Raw genomic sequence first — 21,696 nt, 5'->3', positions numbered from 1 at the left:
GAAGGGTGTCATTAGCATCTGTGTCATTTTAATTACCAGGTGAGGAGGAGGATGAAAAAAAACTCATCTAACCACTTTTGTTGCAAATATTTCTATGCATCTGCACATCTCATGTTTATCACCCAGACAGAGGGGACAGAGGTCTAATTGGACAGCATGAGAGACTATTATCTTCTGACCCGAGAGAACCATGTCCAAGGAGGGAAATGGCCAAGGAGTGTCACCTCTACACCTAGTATTTCTTTCTAGAAGCAGACAAAAAGCCCAGTCCACCTCTGATCAATCAGTGGAAGTGACAGCAAGCTCTTGCCTGGTGTTTTAAGGCTCTCAGTTTTTGTCTGGTTTATGTCCAGCAAGTCCACAGGCAGGTAGAGCAGGTGAGAAACCAGCACAACACAGAGATGGCAGGACACATTTCCCATCATAGGGCTGAGAACTTCCAGAAACAATGCTGCCAAAAGACTTGGAAGATCCTGGGATTCGAGAGGCAGCGGGATTGGTGAAGTCACCTTCTGCAGTCCATGTGCACCATCAGCCCACCAGCCAGGGATTGCAGGTTGAACCTAAAGATCTGAGTTTTGAGATCTTTGCCTCTGACTCCACTACATTTTTCAAGCAGACCTGTTGCCCTGGATCGTTTAGCTTACAATGTCATTAAAGTCTCTCACAACCACACATCCAAAAGTGGGGAAACTGAGGCACCAAGTCTTTGTGGCATGGAGACTAATGTTAACAGGTCCCATTTCCAGGGTGTTTGCTCTGTTAGGAGTAATGGGGTTGACTCAAACCCCTAAAACTGACTTTTTCCACTGAAACACACCTGGAAAAGGCAGTTCTCAGGAGAGGTGAAACCAGTTGGTCTAGGGTGTTTAATCAAGGACAGCAACAGGGAGGAGATGGATTTGCTGCTCAGAGGTGAACTGGATGGAATGCTGAGATGGAAGCACTCAAAAGCTGCTCAAGAAGTTAGGAGGCCCTCGTGCTGGACACAGTATTTGGGTTTTCCATAACAATTATCTGGAGCAAGGAAACACACAGAGCACGTGTCCCATCTGAGGGAACAGGAGCATGTTTATTCAGGTCTGGCACTTACAGAGCTCAGAAGGACAAGGTAACAGCTCATTCGTTTTCCAGAAAAGTCAGCCCAGGATCAGAAGAAATGAAATGATTTTATAAAAAACAGAGACTGCAGCTGCAAGAGGCCAGGAACACATCTCCCTTTGGGTCACGAATTCTCAGTGCCAGGATCAGCCATGTGGTGGAGCACGCTGGTGCCAGGCACCTCCATGGAGGTGAGAGGCGGGAACGTCTGAATGCTTGACCGGGCGGTGTCTGGGGTTAGAAATGGTTTCATGGCAAGTCCCAGCCTTGTTTGAACCAACCTTAGAAACGAGTCGGGGCAGGGGGAGCGGGGGAAATATTAGTTATAAAAGCAGAAACCCTTCCAAAACGATCCACCTTTGCCAAGCAGGTGTGAAGAGTGCACTGGGGTATGTCCACAGAAGGAGAAGAACAGCTCGGCCAAACCGCCCAGGTCTCCAATATTGGAAGAGCAGAAAAGTCTGGGAAACAACCGCCTTGGAAGGCTGCTGAGAAGCAGAGAATCTCCTTGCAGACAGCAACAGAGAAGATATTGGCTAATGAGACCTGTGACGGCCCGCGGAAGACAGCTCTTCCTCGGCCAGCCCCATCACTCGCGAGCCCTGAGGACGTAGAGGAAGCTGACCAGGACAGCCAAGGCCAGGAGGCTGTAGCTGGCTTTGACGCTGCTGGAGCCGCTGATGTTGCAGAGGAAGGAGTCACAGCAGTAAACGGAGGCAGCTGCTATGCCAAGGTTGATCCCAGCGCTGGGACAAATGGGAGAGCATCCCTTGGAGATGGACTGGCCAGACTTGCTGCCTGAATTTAGATCGGGGGGGGGTGGGGGGGAAAGGGAAGAAAAGGAAAACGAGATGGGTTTAGAATGCGTCTCAGCTTGCTGATCAGCTGTTCTGCAAAGGAAATAACAGCACTGAAATAGTCAAAGCATCAGAGGTGACATGGAGGGGATTCATAGAATCATTTGGGTTGGCAGGGACCTTAAAGATCATCTAGTTTCAACCCCCACTAGACCAGACTGCTTGAGGCCTCACCCAACCTGGCCTTGAACACCTTCAGGGAGGGGACATCCATGACCTCCCTGAACAGCCTGTTCCAGTGTCTCACTACACTCACTGTAAAGAATTTCTTTCTAACATCCAGTCTAAATACTCTCTCTTCCAGCTTCAATCAATTCCCCCTCATGCTATCACTGCAAGTCCCTGTAATAAGTCCCTCCCCAGCTTTCTTGTAGGCCCCCTTCAGGTACTGAAAGAAGGTCTCCACAGAGCCTTCTCATCTCCAGGCTGAACAGCCCTGACTCTTGTAGCCTATCCCTATAGGGGAGGTTCTCCAGCTCTCTGATTATCTTCCTGGCTTTCCTCTGGACCCACTTCAGCAGTTTGATGTCCTTCTTGTACTGGGGGCACCAGAACCGGATGCAGTACTCCAGGTGGGGTCTGGATGACGTGCTTCTTGATATGAGGCCACAACAGTAATCTCAGCCAGCCCACACGTTTCAAGCAACGCCCCATGATAACCTCCCACACAGAGCCTAGAGACCATGCAACACCCTAGGGACAGCTTGTTGGTCAAAGTTTGTTGGCCAAAGTTTGGCTACAGCAGTGAAGAATCTCAAAAATCCCACTTGAGCTTGACCCAGAGACTCCTCAAGTGAGACAAGGAACGTGGGGAGCACAGAGCAGTGGGGAGACAGAGCCTGCATTTGGAAGTGCAGCACAGATTTAGCAGCAGGAAAGAGGAAACCATTAGCACTGTGCTAAGATGACAGGTTTATGAAGCTCCCAGCCTCGGTTCCTGCATGCACAACCCACCCACGATGCAGACCCTGCAAGTCAGACATCCAACAGCATTCCCTCCTGCGAGGGAGAGCACCAGGAGACCTGCCAGAGCAGCACTTCTCTTAGGAGAAGCAGCCAGAAAGCACAGACAACCCCCACCTCCAGATCCTTCCTAGCACATAAGGAGGAAATCTGCAAATCTCCCCTTCCTAGCAACCCCACCTTGCCCATGGAGGAAGCACAGAGATGGACAACCCAAACAGAGGGTAAAAGCAGGAAGGGCAAGCCTGGAGCTTCCTGCAGAGGAAGCCCTGCAGCATCCTCTACACTTTCACTTATTCATCAGCAACCTCCCCACCCCCACCCCAAAATTCCCCTCAGATTCCCGGAACTGGTGCAGGCACGTGGGCTTTAACGTGACTCCAGCTGGAGGCACATCCCTCCTAAAAATCCCTTGGGATGGTCTGACACTCAGCTGCTAAGCAGAACTTTCCCTTTTCCTTTTTTTTCCTTCAGCCAAAGGAAGGAAGCTGCCTTCCTGCAGCTCAGCAGGTGACCCAGGAGAGCAGCCAGGAGGGGCAAAGAAGGCGGCCCTGTCAGCACTCACCGATTCCCACTCCGACGTAAGTTGTCACACAGTGGTTTTCATTCTCCCCGCACTTGACAGGCTTCAGGCAGGCCCAGTTGGAGGATGCATCCGAGCAGGAAAAGCAGATGAGCGTGTGGGCTGCAAGGGAAAGGCACATCACAGTTAGGGGCTGGTGGGAAGATCTCCTCACTGGGTGGTCCTCACCTCTGACACATGGCATGTACCACATCTGGCCACAGACACGCTTGCTATTTCATAGAACCACAGCACTGGGGGGGTTGGAAGGGAACTCTGGAGTTCATCCACTGTAAGAAAAGGGTTTGCCTGAAGCAGGTTGCCCAGACATATGCCCAGGTGGGTTTGGAATCTCTCCAGAAAAGGAGACTCCACAACCGTTCTGGGCAGCCTGCTCTAGTGCTCCATCACCCTTAAAGGAAAGAATTCTTTCTTTAAGTTCAAGTGAAACCACCCGAGTCTGAACCTGTTTGTACCCCCTCGGCCTGTCACTGGGCACCACTGAAAAATGCCCAGCCACATCATGACCCCCCCACCCTTCAGTTCTTGCTGAGCATTGATTAGATCCCCTCTCAGGCTGCTCCAGGCTAAACAGCCCCAGGGCTCTCAGCCTTTCCTCCTCAGAGATATGCTCCAAGCCCCTCAGCATTTCAGCTTTACCAGCCTGCAAGAGGTTTTTTCCCCCAAAAATAATGGGCCAAGTGAAGAGTTTAGGCATAAGGGATACATCATTTTGAGCTCTTGGCAGGATCAACCATCACCTAAAACCTCAATACAACCATAGGTCAACCTGGTACTTTATGGCATGCTCCTGTTTTGCACCAAGAGTGGGTTCAAGCTCCAGTTGCCAGCATGAAATAGAATCATAGAATCATTATGGTTGGAAAATACCTCTAAGACCAAGTCCAACTGTCAACCCTACACCACCATGTTGACTAAACCATGTCCTGAATAGAATCATAGAATCATTAAGGTTAGAAAAGACCTCTAAGAGCAAATGAAATGAAACAAAGGCAAGTTCAGGCCTGCAAACTGAAGCTGGAGGTTTGGACTTATTCAGTTCAGCTACCATGGACATTGATGGGAAACACTCCAAGCATGACCATGGGTTGAAGCTTTCTGTGACATGCCTTTGGCAGCAGGGCACAAAGCTCAGGCTATGCTTGAGCTAGCACATGTGGTGGAAACAATTTTTCAGTCAGAGCAAGCCCAGAATTGCAGCAAGATCTGCAAGGACTTGCACTGTCCCCACTTCCCAGAAGAGTCATAGCACTATGAAGACAGCACGTGCAACCAACATTTGTTAATTTGTAGTCAGGGGACACCAAAAAACCTCACACCTTCCTCCATGACAGGTCCCCTAAAATGGTTTATCCTACATCAGCAGGATGGACACCACCAGATGGCTCCCACCCCTCATCCTTCAGATCTGCCCAAGAAAGGGGGAAGACTAGAAAACAGCATTCAGTGGTGGGACAAGGTTGCAGAAAGAGCCTGGACTGGGAACTCAGCAGGACATGTGCACTTGTGGTGGACACATGATCTTCCATGCCTTTTACATACAACAACATTACATCCACACTGTTGACCAACATAGGCAGACAGATCAGGTCTGCTCCTGATGTTTCATGGCCTTTGATTTTTCAGCCCTTGGATGGCAAGTCCTGCAACGAGGCAGTAACTTTACCTCCTGTGTTTACAGGACGCCAAACAGAGGAGGAGTTGATTTAGGATGGGAAGTGCAAACCAGCACAATTCCTGATCCCACCTCTTTCAACCCCACTACAGATTATCCTAAGGAGGTGAAGCGGGTGAAGCTCTGGGAAAGCCTGTTGAGGTTCAGAGTCCCTGTCATGGAATATTACGAAGAATAAGAATTTGCTCCTGTACTCTGCTCTGGTGAGACCTCACCTGGAGCACTGTGTCCAGCTCTGGAGTCCTCAGCACAGGAGAGACATGGACCTGTTGGAGTGGAGCCAGAGGAGGCCACAAAAATGATCAGAAGGCTGGAACCCTTCTGCTGTGAGGACAGGCTGAGAGAGATGGGGATTTTTCAGCTCAAGAGAGGAGAAGACTCTGGGGAGACCTCCCTGTAACCTTTCAGTACTTAAAGGGGGCCTATCAGAAAGATGGGGACAGACTTTTGAGCAGGGCCTGTTGTGACAGGACAAGAGGTAATGGTTTGAAACTAAAAGAGGGGGAATCAGATGAGAGAGAAAGATTTTTTTCATGCTGAAGGTGGGCCCGGGTTGCCCAGAAGGGTTGTAGAAGCCCCAACCCTGGAGCCATGCCAGGTCAGGTGGTTTGGAGCTCTGAGCAACCTGCTCTAGTTGCAGATGTCCCTGCTGACTGCGGGGTCTTTGGACTAGATGACCTTTAAAATTCCTTTCCAAGCCAAACCATTCTATGATAAGATGGACAAATCCCAGTCAGCAGCTGTTCCGCCCTGCCGTGGGACTGCATGACCTCTTGAGGTTCTTCCCAGTCCTGTTTCTCTCAAGGAAAGGTTTTTATTAAAAATGAAAAAAAAAAAAGGCAAAAAACCCCACAATTGTTCTGGGAGGGATGCCTTTTGAGCAGCCACGGTCAAGGCAGTCAAAAGAAAATAAAAACATAAATCGCGGTGAAACAGATTAAAGTGGGTTAGTGGGAGAGCTGGAATGTCACACTAGGGCAGCCAAAGGACTCTGCTTTGGAGACAAAGCAAACCCCACAACCCCCTAAGCAAGAATTTCCTGGACTGTCTCATACATCCTCCCAACAACAATCACTTTGCCAATGACCCTTGCACCAAAACTGTGCTACCCCAGCATGCCAAGGCAGCAGTCACAACCTACACCCAGAACCCAGGATTACAGGCCCACCAGTTGAGTCAAAGGCCCCAGGAGAGATTCCTAGGTGGACCTTGCCTCAGGAACTAGGAGAGAGGGAGGACAAAGCCAGCTATTGACTCTAAGGCCATCATTGTCCCTTGCTGAGCATTTTCATGGGTGGTGTTTTGGACCTCATTGGCCAAAACTGTCTTGGGGGACGGGACCAGTCTGTTTTCAGTGGTGCCTAGTGACTGGACAAGGGGTAACAGGCACAAAGTTGAAGTTCCACCTAACTTCTTTAATTTAAGGGTGACAGAACAATGGAAAAGGCTGCCCAGAATGGTAGTGGAGTGTCCACCTCTGGGGACATTCAAAACCCACCTGGACATGTTCTTGTGTGACTTTCTTTAGGTGAACCTGCCTTAACAAGGGTGTTAAACTCAGTGATCTCCAGAGGTCCCTTCCAACCCCTACCATTCTGTGATTCTGGGAGACCTGAGAGTGAAGGCAACTTCCTTCCTGTTCCCTTGTCCCCAGCATGTTTCTGCTCTCAATCACAGAATCATTAAGGTTGGAAAAGGCCTCTAGGATCATCAAGTCCAACCATCAAGTCTCAGGCGACCTGTACCAAACCTTTCTTCACCTTGCAACCACTCTGAGGGCAAACTGAGGAGGCAATTTGACTCATCCCATTTCACAGGCACCAGGAATGAAGAGGATTACAGGATTCCTGTGGGTATTATGGCAGGACCGTATGTCCCCATATGTATTTGGCTCACAACACTGAATGCATGAGTTGAGTGGTGCAGTGCTGGTCTTTAAGCCTTAGAGGCTCCAGATACAAACACATCCAAAAATATTTATACATGCACATCAAAATGCCTTTAGGCATGAAATTCTTCACCATGTGACAACATCTATGCTCCTACCACAGCATCTCCTACCTGTCCCCATGTTTCTAATTTGTCACACCTACCTAGTACCCCTGCTCTTTAATATAGAACAAAATCTTTCCAGGAAAGGTCTCAATGTAGTTTAAGACAGAAAATGTAGAGAGCTAGGTGCCACTTTGTGCCCCAGCAAATGGTTCTGTGGGCATAGTGGTATTGGGTTGATGGTTGGATTTCATGATCTTAGAGGTCTTTTGCAACCTTAAATGATTCTATGATTCTAAATCAGACCACTAAATAACTGCAGAGTTAAGAGAACAAGGAGGCTGAATGTCTTAGACAAAAGGCACAAGAAGGGTGGCAGAATTATTTCATGGGGCTGGAGACACAGCAAAGAGTTGGAGCTGAAAGCTATGAAAGAAATAAAATGAGGGGGGGAAAAAAAGACTGAAACAAGAAGCCCTGAACAATGCAGGGGGGAGAAATGCAGGGGGGGAAAATGCAGCAGAAGAATTTATGTGTTTATTTGTTTGCTGCTTAGCTCCTTGGAGGAACAAAGAGCTCCCAGAACAGAGCAGATCATTTGGGGGGAATTCCTAAGATAAGAGATTGAATCCATTCTTGCAAAGAGCAAGAGGGAAAAAAAGGAAAGCTTCTAAAAGCTTACTTCAGTTGTGAAAAATGGTGAAAAATGCTGTTGCTTCAGCAGCTTTTCCATTCTGTTCCCACACCAAATGCTCTTCCCTTTTCCATTGCTCTTAAGACGATCCTCAGGGCACTTGGTAAAGCTTTTCTGCAGATTCCCTGGGACGTGCTTGAAGCATTCGGGGATAAAGCTACCTGCAACAGACCCTTCTGCCTGACTAAGAACTTACTTTAAAGCTGAATGGGTTCTGTTTGTTGTTCTTGGGTTTTTTGGGGAGGCAGGGTTGGAATGAAACCCCTTGGCCTGGACTGCCCATCCTCCCAGCTGGAACTGAACAGATGCCAACTGGGCTCCGACGGGAGACTCAGCACTTGAATTGCCAATTCCTACCCGGTCTCACTGGGTGGGGGGTACGGGATGGGCAGCGAATAACTAGTTTCTCCTCAGCGGTATCCTCAGGAGACAAAGCCCTTGTTTCCTGAGCAGGGGCTCAGAAAGCCCAGAACTCCCGTTTGCTCTTTGTTTGGCTTCTCCAAGCACTGACATATGGAAACAATATGGGGTTTTGCTCCGTGGAGTTTTTTTGGATAGTCAGAAATGGAGTCGACGGGAAGGCGGAGATTGCAGACCCTGCCACTTCGACAACTTGCAGTTTAACGCCCAGCAACAAGAAACACATTTTCTACACCTTCAGCGCCAGCCCCATGATATGCTCTACAAGGACATGATCCCTTGGGGGGTCACTGCCTCACACATTGGCATGGCAGGTCGGATCCCCAAGGGATGCTGACGGGAGGGGTGGGGGTAGCAGGAGCCAGAATCACGAGTGGTTTTGCCCACACTTTGCTCCATCATCCATTGCCAGAGCTAGGCTCCATATCTCCCCCTTCTCCATCCCCCTCCTCCCCCCCTTTCCCTTGGATGCATCTCAGTCCATTTCAGCGCCGTTATCCCGGATCGTTGCACCCAAAAAGGGGGACCGGAGCCTGCCCTGGGCTTTGTTCGAGCTGCAACTAGGATGAGCTTCAGGAACAGCTGGAGATGCACACCTCTACATAGACGCAAGGAAACCCTGAAGTTCCTGCTTCAGGAGGGGACACTGCTGCGAAGCAAGGCTCGGGAAGACACCCCTCCAACCCACCCGGCACAGCTCATCTCTGTGTCGTCGTCGTGTCCCCAGCGTCCCCCCCCCCATCCCCCGATGCTTTGCATCCCTCACCCCCTTACGCCTGCAAACCTCCAACTTCCAGAGCCCACCCTGCAAGATTCAGCACCGCCCCCCCCCCGCATCCCACCATTCCCCCACCCCCACCAATTTGCTCCTAAATCCAGGGCTGGGAGACCTTGGGGAGAGGTGGTGTGGATGGGTGATGCTTGCATCTTCCCCCTTCTTACCCCTTACCTCTCTCCACGCACAGCACGGCAGCCAGCACAGCGAACAGAAGAACCTTCATGGTGCGGCGCGGCGGCGGGGGCCAAGCGAGATGCGCAAGGGAGGCTGGCGGCGCGCAGGGCTGGCGGCTGGGCCGGGCGCCGGGGGTGGGGAGAGGCCACCGGCTCCGCCCAGCGGGACAGCCCCGCACCGCCTTCCCCGACGCCCTCCCTCTCTCCGCCTCGTTTCGTTTCCCCGGTCCGGAGAGCCGCGTTCTGGGTAAAGGCGTGCCAGTCACCTCATGGCCTTTCGATTTGCGATTAGCGGGGAGGTGGGGTTAGAGCCCAGCATAGCAACTCTCCCCTGGCGCTGCCCCGTGCGTTTTTCCTTCCCCTTCGAGAGCCCTTTCCATTTCTTTGATGGAAGAGTGAGGAGGAGGAGGTTTAGCGTCAGACTTGGGAGTTAGATAATGGTTGGACTCGATGAGCTGAAAGGTCTTTTCCAGCTGAAACGGTTTCATGATCGTATGACTCCCTGCAAGCCGGACCCCGCTCATGCGCAACCCTTTTCAAGTGCAACCTTGAGGATCTGCTGCTTATGCCTCTCTCCCCTTCTCTACAGCTTCACCCACAGATCCCCTGAGCACTCGTGCTCCCCCCAAGATGTTCACAGCCACTCCGTATACATACATGCCCTGCACCTGCAAAACCCTGACACCCTTCCTGCGTAATCTCCTGCGTGCAACACCCCATGAATGCAAAGCCCCCTGCATGCATGGCACCCTCTCTATATGTAGTACCGTTATGCATTCACAGCCCCCATGAGAGACCCACACAAGCAAGCACATAAAGAAACACTTTCCTAAGCCGTTTACCAGAGCCTGAGTGGGATTAGATACAAAAGGTGGGGAAGCTTGAAAGTAGGAGGGCCCAGCAGCTGGGGTGGCACAGGACAACTTGGGCTGCTTGGCTGGGTCTTGAGAGCAGAGTCGGGTCCACCAGAAAGGTTTGTTGTAGTGGCACAGATTCAGTATGTCCCACACAAATAATTCTAGCTGAGAAACCAGCTTCAAGGAGGGCACTAGGGGAGGGACCCTTTGAAGCTGGCTGTCAAGGATGCCTGGAAGTGAGGGAGGCTGTGAACCAGCAAGAAAAAAATCAGTTTTGACACATTCTGTATGCCGGAGATGAGTTTAATTCTGCAGAATCAGCATTTTCTGGCAAGTGCATCTGTCAGAAGAAATTCCAGTTCCTATCTTGTCAAAGTGCAGAGTCCTCTCTTTGGAAAACAAACCTATGCCTGCAAACCCCCCACTTCCTCTTTGTCTCCTGGGGCTCGTTTTTACTTATCATTGCCAGTTATTGTAGCAGGAGCTGACTGTGAGCGGTACATTTCCGCGGTCGGAGAGCTTGCTCTGGAAAGGGCTGCTGGGGCTGTTGCATTCGCTGCTTTGCAAAGCAAACACTAAAACAAAATGGGAACTTCCAGCTTTGCGGTGGCCTGAGCTCACTCACAAAACTCCTGGCTCACACAAACCAAGTTCAGGTTCTGTAAGAGTTGGTCTGACTTTTGGTAGCCTACATGTGAGCAATCTCAAAGCTCACCTCAGGTTTGAGGTGCAGCGACTGAGATTTTAAATTCTGGGTACCGTGAAGGCATGTTCCTTCAGCTCTCCTGTTCCTTCCCATGCAATGCCACAGGCTTGGGGATGCGTGGGTAGAAAGTTGCGCAGCAGAAAAGGACCTGGGGTCTGCTGGTTGACAGCTGGCTGAACATGGGCCAGTATCTGCCCAGGTAGCCAAGAAGTCCAACAGCATCCAGGCTTGGATCAGCAATAGCGTGGCCAGCAGGAGAAGGGAAGTGATAGTCTCCCTGTATTGTGCACTGGTGAGACCTCAGCTTGAATCCTGAGTTCAGGTTTCGGCCCCTCACTCCAGCAAGGACATTGAGGTGCTGGAGCATGTCCAGAAAAGGGCAACAAAGCTGGTGAACGGTCTAGAGAATGAGTCTCATGAGGAGCAGATGAGGAAATTTGAGTTGTTTATTCTGGAGCAAAGGAGGCTGAGGGGAGGCCTTCTCACCTTCTACCCTGAGTGAAGGTTGCAGTGAGGTGGGGTTTGGTCTCTTCTCTCAAGTAACAGGATGCTGTTGGCCTTCATGGCTACCTGAAGTGAGGTAACAGCCTCAGGTTGTAGCAGGAAAAGTTTAGGTTGGATATTAGGAAAGATTTCTTTATTCAGAGTGGTCAGGCATGGTAGCAAGCTGCCCGGGGAGGTAGGTGGTGGAGTCACAGTAGCAGGAGATGTTCAAAAAAACACCAGACATGGCATTTTGGGACATGGTTTAGTGGGCACAGTGGTGTTAAGTCAACAGTTGGACCTGATGATCTTAGAGAATTTTTCCAACCAGAATTAGTCTGTGATTCAACGTCTTGTGCACTTCCTTCATCCCCACAAGAAGTACATAAGAGCCAACAGCTTCCTAGTTTTCTCAGCTCCTTAGTTTCCTGTAGAGGACATGTCTGCTGCTGGGGAGGAAGAGAGAGGACCTAAGAGTCACTCAGGACACAACTTATCACCGGATCTGGACTCATCCCAATACTGCTGCAATGGCAGGGTGGAGACAGCGCTAATTACAGTGTGATGCAAAGAGAAGAGGTGGGCGGAGCAACAGAGGACCAATTTGCTATGGTAGAACACCTACTAGATAAGGAAGCCTCTCTGAAAGGTTCCTGGTGTAAAGCTGTCTCTCTCACTTCCTTACTAGGGTTACAGTGTGGGACAGCAGATTCCAGAACAAGTTCACAAGAGCCAGCAGTGTGCTCTGGTAGTCAAGAAGGCCTGGGGTGCATTAGAAGAATGTGGTTGGCAGGTTGAAGGAGGTTCTTCCACCCCTCTGCTCTGCCCTGATGAGGCCACACCTGGAGTATTGTGTCCAGTGCTGGGACTCCCAGTTCAAGAGAAACAGGGAACAACTGCAGAGAGTCCAGTGGTGGCCTCAAATATGCTGAAGCACCTCTGTGAGGAGGAAAGGCTGAGAAACCTGGTGCTGTTTTGTCTAGTGATGAGCAGCCTGACAGGGGATCTTCTCGGTATCTAATGGGTAGGGATTGAGAAGATGGGGCTGTGCACTTTTCAGCGGCGGCCAGTGACTGGACAGGCACAAGCTGCAACACAAGAAGTTCCACCTAAACATAAAACCAGCTTTACCTAAACATAAAGAACGACTTTGAGAGTGCTGGAAGCCTCCCAGAGAGGCTGTGGAGTCTCCTTCTCTGGAGAGATTCCAAACCTGCCTGGACACAATCCTGAGCAACCTGTTTTTATGACAACCTGCTTTAGCAGGGAAATTGAATTAGATGATCCTTAGATATCCTTTCCAACCCCCACCATTCTGTCATCCCGTGATTCTGTGACTGGAAAGCTCAACACAGGGACTCTTAATGGCAGGGCTGTCTAGTGGCTGGCTGGAGAATATCCTGAGCTGAAATGGACCTGTGAGGATCAAGGCCAACTCCTGGCTCCACATAGCACAACCTGCACTTGAAAAGCTTGAGCATTAAGTGTGGGCCCACTAAAAGCTTGCTCAGCTTCAGTGGAGCCAGGTGGCATGCAGAAAGTTTCCTTCACTGCAACATCTTTGTTTCAGGGCTTGAATGAGACTTTTTGAGCCTGGATGGGGCTGTGCACATGGGTCTCAGTGAGGCACCAAACCCCAGCTGAATTTGTAAATTAGGTTTTTTTTTTTCCCCAGGTTAGTGGAACAGAATTGTTTTGCAGAGCATAGAATCATAGAATCAATAAGGTTGGAAAAGACCTCAAAGATCATCAAGTCCAACCTGTCACCCAAGACTTCATGACCACTAAGCCATGGCACCAAGTGCCACATCCAATCCCCTCTTGAACACCTCCAGGGATGGTGACTCCACCACCTCCCTGGGCAGCACATTCCAATGGCGAACGACTCTCTTAGTGAAGAACCTTCTCCTCACCTCCAGCCTAAACTTCCCCTGGCACAGCTTGAGACTGTGTCCTCTTGCTCTGGTGCTGGTTGCCTGGGAGAAGAGACCAACCCCCCACCTGGCTACAACCTCCCTTCAGGTAGTTGTAGAGAGCAAGAAGGTCTCCCCTGAGCCTCCTCTTCTCCAGGCTAAGCAACCCCAGCTCACTCAGCCTCTCCTCATAGGGCTTGTGCTCAAGGCTTCTCCCCAGCCTTGTTGCCCTTCTCTGGACGTGTTCAAACTGCAAAAACCTGTTCAAACCTGCTAACACCACCTTGCATAGATGCCACAGGAAGGTGACAGATTTCTTTATTTTCAATACCACCATGCCCATTAAAACCATGTCCTGAAGTGCCATGTCTGCAGGATTTCTGAACATCTTCAGGAGCAGTGATTCCACTGCATCCATGGGCAGCCTGTTCCACTGCCTGACTACTCTCTCAGCAAAGAAATTCTTCCTAATATCCAACCTAAACCTCCCCTGGTGCAACTTGAGACTGTTTCCTCTCATCCTAACAAACCTTGCTGGCTACTGAGGTTTGTGAAACTGTGCCTGCATAACCAGGTACATCTTTGGGCTACTTTTGTTGCTGGAACAGGACTTTGATCTTCTTACTTAAGGCACAACCTTCTGCCACATTCACACTGTCAGATTGATGAACTTTCATTTCTGGGTGATGTCATCATTTCTGTTCCCTTCTCTCTCAGACCCATAAAAGTGAAGGTCACTGTTTGGATGACACATGCTCAATGGATATTGGAGAAACCCATGTTCTCATACCTGTGTATCCTATCTCCATCTCCTGGTTGAACTTTTGACCCATGTTTTAGCCTTGTTTCCAGTCCTGGTCTCTTGCAAAGCATCAATGGGGTTCTTCAGCATCCTGCAAAGTTCCTGTGATTGGGTCCATCTCCTTTCCCACAGCAGAAACTTCATTGTCTGATTGTTTTGGTCAGGGAAGAAACTTTTCAGGCTCTTCCCCATTCCTTCCACCAAAAATGTGTTTCTCTGTAAACAAGGAATTCACCAGGCTCCAGGAAGGCTGCAGAAAGTGTGCTGAAGCTATAAACAAGGTTCTGGGCTTGTGAAGATATGCAGTAGGAATGTTAAGCTCGGTGTAAAAGACACATAAGTGGGAACGTGCAAGTGTGTGAGAGCACCTAGAAGAAATAGCAGAGCAAGAGTTAAGAGGAAAGGCATGTGTTGCCTGCTCTAGAGCACCCTGTGTCTGACTCCATTTAAATGAAGTCAAGGAACAAAGTGACCCTAGATAAGAGTCTCCAGAGAACAAAGAACAGGGTGGGAGCCATGAAAAACACAGATAAAGGAAAGAAAAGAACCTAGAGATGCAGGAATTTCCCCACAGAGAGGTGAAATGAAAGAGAATGGGAACCAAAGCAGCATCTTCTCTCTGAAGGTTGTAAAAGGCAAGTCCAAAATAGTTTCGTTGTGCTCTGCCAAGAAGGTCGGAGGCATGAGAAGTGCATAGCTTTCAGCTCTTGGCTACCTGTGGCATAGAAATACAAGTTACATCTGGGGAGGTTTTGGTTGGATAGTAGCAAATGGTTCTGTCCTGAAAGACTGTTCAGGTATTGTAACAGGCTGCCCAGGCAGGTGCTGGAGTCACCTGGAGGTGTTCAAAAAGCTTGAGGATGTGGCACTTTGGGACTAGGTTTAATGGCCACGGTGATGTTGGATTGATGGTTGGACTTTGATGGTCTTACAGGTCTTTTGCAACCAAAACGACTCTGTGATCTGTTGGCTAGATCATCTGGGGCTTGCGAGACAAGGATCACACTAAATTTGTCAGGACAAGCAGGAGAGGGCAAAAATCAACTTTGTTAGAAATTTGGTATGGTAAAATTGCTTTCTTCTCCCAGAGGATCTTGCAGTAAGTTTTACTACACTAATTTCCTGTAGAAGGGATTTTCTTGTTCCCAGGAGCAATGTCTGCACGTTATCTAATTGCTGATTAACATCTAAAGCTGGAGCGGGCCCTGGAGCTGGAGGCAGATCCCAGGTGAGCTGTTGTGAATATTGGGCACACAGCCAGTGCCCTGTTTCCCAGTCAAGGAAGAATGAAGCCCTGTCATCCTGTCATCCCCCATGCATGATGACAACACATTCTGTGGTGCTTAGGGATTTGCCTAGGTGAGAAATCACCTGAAAATGGAGAAAATAATAGAATCATTAAGGTTGGGAAAGACCTCTAAGATCATCAAGTACAACCATTAGTCCAGGATCACCATGTCCACTAAACTATCTCCCAAATTACCATGCCAAACACCACCATGCCCACTAAGCCATGTCCCAAAATACCATGTCTACATGTTTTTTTAACATCTCCACCACTTGCCGTGGGCAGCCTGTTCCAATGCCTGACCACATGTCATCCATGTTACACAGAGCTGTCTTTCCACCCACAGCCTCACTAGCTCTATTCCTTTTACTGTTGACTGAGATCCTGGGAACCCTGGAAGTGTTCTAGGGGTTGAACATTCATTGGATAAAGTTCCTACATGATGTCAGTGGAAGAGCACCTTTACTGCTAGACATTGTTGTATTTTTGTCTTGGAGCAACTTGGTCTAGTAGAAGGTTTTTCTGCCCATGACAGAAGTGTTGAAAGTAATTGATCTTTATTAAGGTCCTCCCTTCTAAGCCAAACCATCATTTGATTCTGTGATAAAGCAAAGTCATAAATTCATAGAATATTTTGGGTTGGAAGGGATCTTTAAAGGTCATCTAGTCCAACACCTCCAGTCAAGCCTGACCACAACAACTCTGCTTTAGTGAAGCGAACCAGCACTCTCAACAAGTACATGGGAATGACGGAAAGCAGATGGAGAGAGACAGGAGAGGCAACTGAGTTCATTCTCCAGCCCTATGGAGACACCAATGAGATACTAAAGACAATATTTTTCTATCATGCTTTCATGCATCTTGATTGTGATGCTCAAGCTGGTGATGCTGGAGGCAGTTCTCCACCTCACCACTAGACAGTAGATGCTAAGAAACCTTCCTAACCCTACGTAAAAGCTCCTTTGCTGCTGGGTGAATCTTAAAGCAAATAGTGAGCAGCCCAAGCCTGTGTTTTGGGGAAGAGGTGACTGGATCTCATCCCATCACACACCATTTTATGCTTTCCAGTGCAACTTGCAAAACTTGCCAACAGATTGTGAAGATCCAACAAGGCCTCCTTCTTTTCTATGACTTTTACTCTAGGTTTGACAAGTGTTAGAAGATCGCACCACAACTTCTGGTTTCTACCAGATTGCTGCAAGCGAAATTTGTGCAGATAATGAGTCCACTCCAACTGTAGAGCTTTGTGGTTGACCTTCCTAAATGACAAACTCTTTCTCAGACTATGGCTTTGATTTATCAGTCATCCAGAATTCTCCTATTTGCAGGTTCTTTCAGTGTGTCACCTGCAAGCTCAATGAGCAACTTCTCTAATCTGTCCTTCAAACCAGCAATTATCACACTGCATCATCCCAGAGCCAGGAAAACCACAGAGGACCCTGTTTAATAGATCATTCCAGTTTGACAGCAAACTGGTGACAGTTATCTGCTCATGCTTTTAGCTAGACTGTGTTTTCTTGCTTTTGCTTATGAGACTGACTGTGACACAGTGTCAAAAATGTCATTAACACACAGCTATGTGACAGCTGCCACTTTTACCCTAACTACAGATTTTCCCTCCTTGTCACAGGTGGAAATAGCACCTACTGATTACAAAGCTCTTGCTCTTCACCCTCATCTCCGTGATAGCCCCTACAAATTGTTTGATGACTACAAGAAGGACATTGGTGAGGTCACACCTGGCCTCCTGGGTTCAGGTTTGGGCCTCTCACTCCAGGAAGGACATTGAGGTGCTGGAGTGTGTCCAAAGAAGAGCAATGAAGCTGGGGAAGGGTTTAGAGAACAAGTCTGGTGGGGAGCAGCTGGGGGAACTGGGATTATTCAGCCCAGAGAAAAGGAGGCTGAGGGAAGACCTATCTCTTTACAGCTCCTTGAAAGGAGGTTGAAGAGAGGTGAGGGATGATCTCTTCTCCCAGGTAACGAGACAGGATGGCCAGGTTGGATGGGGCCTTGAGCAACCTGGGAGGTGTGCCTGCGTGTGGCGGGGGGGAGGAACTAGATGATCTTTCAAGTCCCTTCCAACCCAAACCATTCTGTGATTCTATGACGAGAGGAAATGGTCTCAAGGTGCACCAGTGGAGGTTTAGGTTTGAAATCAGGAACAGTTTCATGCTCAAAAGGGTTGTCAAGGCCTGGAATAGGCTGTCCAGGGCAGTGGTGGAGTCCCCATCCCTGGAGGAGTTTCAAAGCCATGTAGATATGGTGCTGAGAGATATGTTTTAGTGGTGGACTTGGCAGTGCTTGGTTAATGGTTGGACTTAATGATCTTAAAGGTCTTTTCCAATCTAAATGATTCTATGGTTCATTTCTTCTTTTTTGTCCCCCAAGACTGGAGTCTAGGTTGACTGCTCTGTATGGCCCCACAGTCTTCTCCACCCCCTTCATAATGATGGAGGCTGCAGTTGGTGGTATCCAGCCTTCTGAAATATCCACATTTCTCTATTGTGAAGAAACAGGAACAGGTGAAACAGACTGAGTTTGGTAGCTGGGATGGATGCCAAAGATTTCTTTCACTAGTTCCTCTGAGCCTGGGGACCAGCTGATGTCCCTCACTGATGTGCATATCCATAATCAAAACATCACCTTGGACCTGTGTCCTGCTTCATTTTAATGTTCTTGCTTTTGATGTGTAAATTGCCAAATCTGTGATAATCTCATGAACATCTGCAGCAACAGCAAACTGGCTCCTTTACCCTTGTGTTAGATGTGGTTAGTGTCTCCACACCCACCTTCCCTTTGACTCTCCACATACTGCAGGAGGGAAGCAAACCCACATCTCCTGACTCTGGATGTGGAACTCAAAGTCATTGCCCACAATAAGATTTATAAAACAAGCTCTGCACTGAAGTGGCACCTCTAAGCATCACCTGGATGTCTTCTCCCAGCGAGCACAGCTAAGCTTGGAGAGCACCATCATCCAGTGTCACACTGAAGCGTCATTTGAAAAGGCAAAAGTGACTGGTTCTTCCCATGGTGGAAGAGAGAAGACTTGGCTGTCTGTGCCTAAACTCCTGGGCTACAGGAGCCCTGATCTTCTTCCTCCAGCCCAGGAAAGACAGGTACCAGTGTGGAAAGAGAGATATGACCTTACAGAATCTTGGAACCCTTGAGGCTGGAAAAGACCCGTAAGATCATCAGTTCCAGCCATCAACCCAACACCACCATGCCCACTAAACCATGTCTTGAACTGCCATGTCTACATATTTTTTAAACACCTCCAGTGATGGTGACTCCACTATCTCCTTGGGCAGCCTGTTCCAATGCCTGACCACTCTTTCATTGAAGAAAGTTTTCCTACTATGCAACCTAAACCTCCCCTATGACAACTTGAGGCCATTTCTTCTCACCATATCACTTGTTCCTTGGGAGAAGAGACCAGTCCCCACCTCACTACCACCTCCTTTCAGATAGTTGTAGAGAGAAAAATGGTCTCCCTTCAGCCTACTTTTCACAAGGCTGAACAGCCCCAGTTTCCTCAGCTGCTCCTCACAAGACTTTCTCTCCAGACCTTTGACCATCTTTATTGCTCTTTTCTGGACACACACCAGCACCTCAACATCCTTCTTGGAGTGAGAGGCCCGATGAGCAGACTGACAGATGACTCATTTGCAATCCAACCAAGAGGGGCAGCTCTACTGCTCTGAAATAAGATCTGGATGAGAGTTACTCTCCCTCCTTCGCTCTACCCATTGCCATCCCCTCTATGCCACCAGCCTCAGTGGGCTTGTCCCAACAACCCTTGACTTGTTTCCTCTCTGATAACTTGTCTCAGCTACCAGGTTTTTGCCCTCTCACATTCAGTGAAACTGACAAATTACTCCTTCTTCCCTTTCCTGTGCCAGCTTGCCTGGTGGTAAAGATAGTGATAGCTTTCTCCTGCAGCCCACCTGTCCTAGAGTTGTTTGAAAGCACTTAATGAATTGTCTTCCTTCTGTGCAGGGTATTCATGGAGCATGTGCTCATAAGAGCAGGATGCAGCACACCCACCACAAACCCAGCTGATGCTGCCAGCCCCTGCCTGTAGCAGCTGGAAGGTCTTTTTCCTTTCCCTTGGTTTAAAAATGTTTCCCTTCTCCTCCATCATGGTTTTCCTTCCTTGTGCTTACATTTGGAGAGAGAAAACTAACAGTGTGTGCTGTTTAATATCTTAATCAATATGTTCTTTGATACCTTCCTCAGTGTTATAGACAGTGAGAATGAGTGCACTTTCAGCAAGTTTGAAGAGAACACCAAGCAGCATGTGGTGTGGTTGACACATCAGGGGGGTGGGATCAATCCAGAGAGACCTGGACAAGCTTGAGAAGTGAGACCACGTGAGCTTAGTGAAGGCCAAGTGCAAGGTCCTGCTCCTGGCTTGGGGCAACCCCCAGTATCAACACAGGCTGGGGATGAAGGGCTGGAGAGCAGCCCTGTGGAGAAGGACTTGGGACTGCTGGTGGGTGAAAAGCTGCAGATGAGCCAGCACCATGCACTGCCAGCCCAGAGCCAGCCCTGTCCTGGGCTGATCCCCAGCAGTGTGGGCAGTAGGTGGAGGGAGGGGATTCTGCCCTTCTGTTGCACTCTGCTGAGACCTCACCTGCAGTGCTGGGGCCAGCTCTAGAGTCTCAGCACAGCAGAGACATGGACCTATTGAAGTGAGGCCAGAGGAGGCCACAGTAATGCTGGGCGGGCTGGAAGCCCTCTGCTGTGAGGTCAGGCTGAGAGAGTTTGTGTTTTTCAGCCTGGAGAAGAGAAGGCTCCAGGGAGACCTTCTGATGGCCTCTTACTACTTAAGGGGTTCCATAGGACAGACAAGGATAGGCTTTTTATATTGTGTCACATGTTGTGACAGGACAAAGGGGTGGTTGTTTGAAACTAGTAGAAGGAGATTTCAACTAGAGAGAAGGGGGAAAATTTTGACACTGAGGATGATGAGACATTGGCCCAGGGTGCCCAGAGAGGCAGTAGATACCCCATCCCTGGAAACATCAGTCAGCCCTGGGCATAGCTTACCAGTATACTTAGATCAGTGAGTATCAGCCTCTTCTGATCTCTACTGTTTAAAATGTTTAAAGCCAGACACTGGGCTTCAGAGTTCACAGTAAAATATCTGAAGCTGGTGAGTCATCTTTGACTGATTGTCTTCTTTGGAAACCAGTCACTTTGTGATCCAGGCAGAGTAAAACTTCTCAAAAGCATTCATCCTTCCACATGTGCAAACAAAACACAGCAAACTTCCAGGGCAATGCTTCAGAGAAACTGAAGATTTCATTGGGCCATCAAATACAACATCTCATCCAACAACAACAACAACAAAAAGAATTAACAAAACAAACCAAGAGCTCAACAACCCTTGAATTGTTTGGATGAGCTCTGGTTTCCCTCAGAACACAGCTGAGCTGGTGATGCTGCCAACTCTTCCTTTCTATTTTTTCAGGGGCTGTGACCAAGAAGCTTGGGGCTGTTTGTGTTTGTCTCTGGCTGCCTGGCTTTCTTCCTCTGTGTAGACAACCCCAAGCCTCCTACAGAGCTTTTCTGTCCCCCCTCAGCTGCAGCTCTTGTGGGGAGAGGAGTGAGCAGAGAGCCTGGAGTGCAAAGCCAAGCAAAGCTCAGCACAATCCATCATTTCTATGCCAAGGAGGTGGTTTTGTAGAAGCCATCTCACAATCTCTAAGTGACTGGGGTTGGCAGCAGCTATGTGGGTCCTGGGAAGAAAAACAAAAAAAAGAGAGAGAGAGAAAAGAGGGAAATAGATATGAGGACTTTTTTTTCCAGCTGGACCAGGTCCATGAGGGGGTAATGTGTGGGCAATTCCTAGCACAGTACTTACCATGCTGTCCCCTCTTGCCTTCTCCTTGCTGTCTCCCCAGTGCTTCCCTGCTGCTGCCTTTCCTCTCTCAGTCACATTTGCTCCTCTTTTCCTTTTCATAGTCTGGAATCATAAAATCATTTGAGTTTAGAAAAGGCATTTGAATATGACACCTTTTCCCCAAGCTCAGCCAGAGCTGGGCAATAGTCATGGAATGGTTTCAGTTGGAAGGGACCTTAAACACCATCTAGTTCCACCCTCCCTGCCATGGGCAGAGATATCTTCCACTAGACCAGGTTGTTCAAAGCCCCATCCCACCTGGCTTTGAACACTTCCAGTGATAGAGTATCCACAACTTCTCTGGGCAAGGATGTTCATTTCAAAATGTGATACTCAAAGAGCCAGAGGCTGTATTAGACACAAATCTGCCTGGTTTGGTGCAACGCTGGAGCAGGAAATTTGATCATGGCCTTTTAAGATTTGTTTGGGACACAACACATTTGTAACAGTGAGTTTAGGGATGCAAATGGCAACCCCTTCGTTGGTGGGTTGAGAGATCAATG

At 48.9% G+C, this 21,696-nt stretch overlaps 1 protein-coding gene across 1 annotated transcript; it reads right to left on the bottom strand.

Annotated features, from left to right (window-relative positions):
- Positions 1–495: 495 nt before the first annotated feature.
- On the bottom strand, positions 496–9,384 carry LOC104299743 (lymphocyte antigen 6E). The gene is made up of 3 exons (XM_009899932.2): positions 9,235–9,384; positions 3,487–3,606; positions 496–1,899 (listed from the first exon to the last, which is right to left on the bottom strand). Exons 1-3 carry the CDS (start codon positions 9,284–9,286, stop codon positions 1,691–1,693), a joined length of 381 nt encoding a protein of 126 aa, XP_009898234.1. The 5' UTR covers positions 9,287–9,384; the 3' UTR covers positions 496–1,690.
- Positions 9,385–21,696: the final 12,312 nt, after the last annotated feature.

Source organism: Dryobates pubescens, chromosome 14, assembly GCF_014839835.1.
Source record: "Dryobates pubescens isolate bDryPub1 chromosome 14, bDryPub1.pri, whole genome shotgun sequence".
Taxonomy (NCBI): Eukaryota; Metazoa; Chordata; class Aves; order Piciformes; family Picidae; genus Dryobates; species Dryobates pubescens.
The sequence above is the reverse complement of the archived record's forward strand: the minus strand, read 5'-3'. Positions and strand labels throughout refer to the sequence as shown.

Bases quoted from the DNA above. Each gene is read 5' to 3' on its own strand.
- LOC104299743 (XM_009899932.2), bottom strand. From the start codon at position 9,286: ATGAAGGTTCTTCTGTTCGCTGTGCTGGCTGCCGTGCTGTGCGTGGAG. The intron at 3,607-9,234 runs GTAAGGGGTAAG...TTTCCCTTGCAG, and splicing joins CGTGCTGTGCGTGGAGAGAG to CCCACACGCTCATCTGCTTT. The intron at 1,900-3,486 runs GTGAGTGCTGAC...ATCTAAATTCAG, and splicing joins TTACGTCGGAGTGGGAATCG to GCAGCAAGTCTGGCCAGTCC.